The following is a 4,754-nucleotide window of genomic DNA, read 5'->3' on the forward strand; positions in this document are numbered from 1 at the left end:
GGTTTGGTGGGTGGTTCAGGCTGACACTCACTCCTGGCTCCCTCCTGACTCTCTCCTTTACGCGGGCGCCTCGCTTGCGACCTCTCCCGCCAGCCGCAGCGCTCTGGCCTCTCATATCTAGCAGCTGCGGAGACCCAACAGTTCAGAGGCACCCAACAGTTCAGAGGATGCCCTGCCTAGCTTTTACAGAGCATAGAAGGGATTTCTGGACGTTGTGGGCTTCCAGGGCTCAGAAGGAGTCGGCTACAAGAACTCCCCCTTACCTACCCAGGGGAAGCTCCAGTGGAGAAGAGGCTGGAGAGGGGGCCCTTGAATTCCATGGTCAGCAGCTGAGATTGCACCCCGGAGGCTCAAGGGGCCACGCAGGGGTTTATGGGTTCAAGGGGAGGTGGAGGGATCCCGAAGGTTTTGGTAACCAAGGAAAGGGAATGCTGGAGGGACGAAGGGAAAGATATTGCATGGGACAAGTCGCTGGAATCTAACCCTAGAAGAGAGAGGTCGAGTCTGGGGCTATAAGTGAGCAGGGGCTGCCAGGATGGGACAACTACCAGGTGAGTGGGGAGGGGCTGATTGAGGGCCTCTCTAAGACAGACAGTGTTCTGCAGGGAGAGAAGAGGCCAGGAGCTGACAAGGAGGAGAGAAAGGTGGTACGAGGACATCTGGACTCCTCCCCAGCTGCTGGCCCTAGAAGTCACAGCAGGCACAGAAGCCAAGGCCTGGCTCTGCAAATCCCTTGCCACTGATCCAGAATCCTGGTTCTGGAGTTGGGCAGGATCTAAGATCTGGAAGCAAATGATGGATTCTGGGGAGCCAGTGCAAGGCATTGGGGTAGCTGGTCAGAGGCAGCCTCAATAGGGAATATCAGCATGAAGTTCCCTCTGGAACAGGAGGCAGCCACCACCCAGACAGGCCAGCACACAGAGGCAGGAAACCCCAGGCTCTGTCTCCCTCATGGGGCCAGTTTTAGGGCTCCTGCAGTCAGTCACAGGAAGGGCCCTGCAGGGCTGACCATTAGGCCATGCTGCACACCACACTGTATCTCAGCACCTATTTCCTGGCCTCAGTGAGACCATCACCTTGTCATGACCTCCCAGGGATACCCTTCTCCCTGGTAGCAGCAGGAAGCCAGAGCCAATGCACCTTAATGTCAAGCTCTCCTCAGCCCTGCCAGGGAGAGAGAAATGTCTGACAGCCCTTATAGTGAGCACAGCTCCCTGACATCCACAGAGCCATAGCTGTTCCACCATGACAGAGCCATTTCTGGTTGCTCTATGCCAGCACTGTCCCAGAACCAGGCACACCAAGGGCTATGAAAATTGTCCCTCACATTCATCATTTGCATAGAGTTAAGCATGGTACAAATGCTCATGCTGGAGTCTAGACTTGCTGTGTCCCTACAGGAACAGGAAAGGCCCCTGGAGGGGCCAGCAGCTGGCCGCATGACCCAAAGCAGCACAGGATGGACCAGAGGACAGCAAAGCTGGACTTCCTTGATGCTCCTGCCATACAGCACTGCCAAAGATCACTCCAGGGCAATAGTTTTCAACCAGGGGCAATTTTGCTCTCCAGGGGACATTTATCTGGAGACATTTTTGCTTGTTACAAGATGAGAGCTAGAAGTGGGGTGGACTAATGGGTAGAGGCCAAGGCTGCTGCTACTAAAATCCTTTAGGCACAGGGGTATTCCCAACAACAAAGAAATGATAGGCCAGAAATATCAATAGCGCCAGCCTTCAAAATTTTGTTCTTGGGAAAAAGAGATCCTCCCTAAGGGAAACTAATATTAATTGAGCACACATTATATGCCTCGCACTTCTACCCATACTGTCTCATAAAAGTCTCTCTTATTGTGGTGTCCCTGACACATCACCAAAATAGAAGAGGCCAAGGAGGTACAAGAGGTCCCTTGACACCCCACCTCCAGATTCTTAACTAATCTCTTCTGCTTATAGTTGGGAGAATTTATTTACATGGTTCCTACCAAGAATCCTGCTGGGAACATTTAAGTTTTTTTTGGTTGGGGGGGTGTTGAGACAGGATCTTGCTATATAGTTCAAAATGGGCTAGATCTCACTATGTAGCCCAGACTCCTCTCAGACTTACTGCAATCCTCCCACCTCAGCATCCCCAGTGCTGGGATTACAAGTGTGCACCACCATGCCCAGCATGGAACACATGTTTGACCAACCTTATTTTACAGACAAACTGTAAAGGTCAATAAACCTGCTTAAGGTTGTACTGTCAGTGAGGGGAACTATAAAGACTCCCAGTTCCCAATTCATGACCTTAGCTGCTTCCTTCCTACCCTCCCCTCAACTGCCCTTTCCCACACACTCCCACTCCTCAAATTCCCTGAAACTAGCTCACCACAAAATGAAATGGACTGCTTTCTTGTTCCCTTATGGCCATGTCACACTTTCCAAACTGCCTGTCCTGTCCTAATTAGGAAGACATTGTACCACTTCATCAGTCTGGAATCCCTTTGGGGACAGACCCAAATTAGACTCTGTGTAGAGCAGCAATGTTCACTGCTATTGTAAAGGAAGATGATTCATTCACTTATATAGGGGATTGAACCCAGGGCTGCTCTCCCACTGAGCTACATCCAAAGGCCTTTGAAATTTTTATTTTGAGATAGGGTCTTGCTAAGTTGCCCAGGCTAGGTCTTGAAGGGAGGGTTGGGGAATGGGGAAAATAAGAATCAAGATATAACAGGTACAGGTTTAAATTCCCTATGATGAATGTGATCATTATGTATATCTAAAATGTACCAATAAACTTAATTTATTAAAATTTTTAAAAATCACCCCAGCTGGCCTGGAGCTTGTAATCCTCCAGCCTCAATTTCTCTCAGTACCAAGATTATGGGCCTTGCTACTACACCCAGGTAAAATGATTCCTTTTGCTTACATTGGACCCACTCACTCGTCTTACCCTTTGCCTTGAATGCAGCGCTGGTCAAAGGAACCTGGACATGTTCTTTGTCTGGGAGGCCCAGACAGTAGGCTGCTGTTATCCATATGTGGCTATTCAGTGCTTGAAATGCTGCTTGTGAGGCTAAGATGAACTCCAAATTTTATGAAATATTAATTTAAGTTTTAAATAGTCACATGTGACTACAGGCTACTGTGCCAGCTGGTCCAGGAGCATGGTCTCACTGCCCCTTCCCTGTGCTCCCAAGGTTTCTGTTTTGGCCACTTGGACCACTGCTTAGAGAGCCCACACTTCTCTGATTTGGGTGGGTCCAGCTTTCGCGCAAGAGCCCACATGCGGGTGCACACACACACGCACACGCACGCACATGCACACATGAAAATATATTTCTTCACTGCTTTTTGGCAGCTCAACCTCTCCCTGAAGCCTCACCTCTCCTCCATGTGGGGTCCTTGGAGACAGTGGCTCCTGGTACCCCACCCCATCCTAAACTAAGCACTGCTGGGTTCCATGGGCCAGTGTGACATGGCCTTCACCATCTATGGCTAGATACCTGGCCTTGACAAACTGTCCTTGGGGACTCTCCTAGCCTCTCCACAGAGCATACGGCCCAACCCCCAGAGTCACTGAGATACTGATACCTACTACCTCCCCAGAAGTCTACCCAATCATTTAGGGCTGAGCTAGCCATGGGCTGCCCCTTAGCTGGCACTCAAGCCTCGGAATCACAGTTAGTTGTGGCTGCATCCTCTCCATGCCTACTTTCAGCTATGTCTGGAAAGTGCTACACCCGCAATCTCTATGGGGTCCTTAAAGCCCAGTAGGTGATGAGGCTGCTGGCAACTAGCCAGGCTTCCAAAGCCAGGGTGGGAAGGGTGGGGGGTATGCAGGAGTTGGGAGGTGGCTAACCGCCCCCCAGTGTAACCCTCACTCTACAGAGCCCAGAGGGGTGCCGCCCCTCCTCCAGCAGCATCCCGATTTTCCTGTTTCACTTGACACCCGCTGGAAACACAGGCTGCCGCTTCACACCACCCCGCAGCACCCCAAGGATGCTGTGAAGCCCTGGTACCTCCAGGTGTTCTGGGTTCCGGCTTTCCAGGATCTAAATGGAGCACCCCTGTCTCCTGACCTACTGCCTGGCCAGCGGTCGCTTGGGGAAGAGCAGCAGCCCGGAAAGGCAGCAGAGACTGAAGCCGGGCAGCACCAAGGGGGAATGAGGGGACCGGAGAGGGTTTCCAGCTGAGTCTGGCAGCTGGCTGCCTTGAGACCAGCTTGCCAAGTTCCCGGGGGACTGCGGGGCGGGACTGGGGCTGCTACCAGTCACCTCCCCAAGAATCCCTTAGCGCCAGGCAGCATCTCCGCGGAAAATTCAGCTCTAGAAATAACTTTTTCATCTTCCCCTCGCTAGCTTTGCGAGGGGCAGGCCCCTTACTCACCCCAGGCAGCTCATGGTAGCCTCTTTCCTGCCTCCTCTACTCGGCTGCAGAGCCGAGATGCGACGACGCCCAGGCTGGTGGGGGGGGTGTCCAGTCCAGTCCCTGACATTGGCCAGGCCCAGAGGGAGGGGCAGGCTGTGGGGTGAATGGCAGCGAGGAAAGGGAGGGGGCTGAGCCCGGGAGAGGGGAGGGCTGGGGCAGGATGGGAGAGGGGTCGCCCCATCATGATGGAAGCCAAGCAGACAGGAAATGGGGTCTAGAGATTTCTGGGTCACCTGGGCTCTCTCCAGGTGAGAACTCAGGGAATTATTTTTCTTTGTGATAAACAAACTTAAAGGGTGAACTGGAAGCCAAGCAGAAAGTGTCCAGCTGACTGGCTTCATG

The 4,754-nt window shown here is 52.5% G+C and overlaps 1 protein-coding gene across 1 annotated transcript in view; it reads right to left on the reverse strand.

Annotated features, from left to right (window-relative positions):
* The window catches only part of Grid2ip (Grid2 interacting protein), a 25,151-nt gene extending 20,724 nt beyond the window's left edge, over positions 1 to 4,427 (reverse strand). The window contains exon 1 of the mRNA XM_033765064.1: positions 4,371 to 4,427. Within this exon, the coding sequence (XP_033620955.1) occupies positions 4,371 to 4,384 (14 nt within the window). The 5' untranslated portion in view covers positions 4,385 to 4,427. The remainder of the gene's footprint in view (positions 1 to 4,370) is intronic.
* Between the last annotated feature and the right edge of the window lie 327 nt (positions 4,428 to 4,754).

The sequence above is a fragment of the Fukomys damarensis genome, unplaced genomic scaffold (genome assembly GCF_012274545.1).
Source record: "Fukomys damarensis isolate Sample0158 unplaced genomic scaffold, DMR_v1.0_HiC HiC_scaffold_17, whole genome shotgun sequence".
Classification (NCBI taxonomy): Eukaryota; Metazoa; Chordata; class Mammalia; order Rodentia; family Bathyergidae; genus Fukomys; species Fukomys damarensis.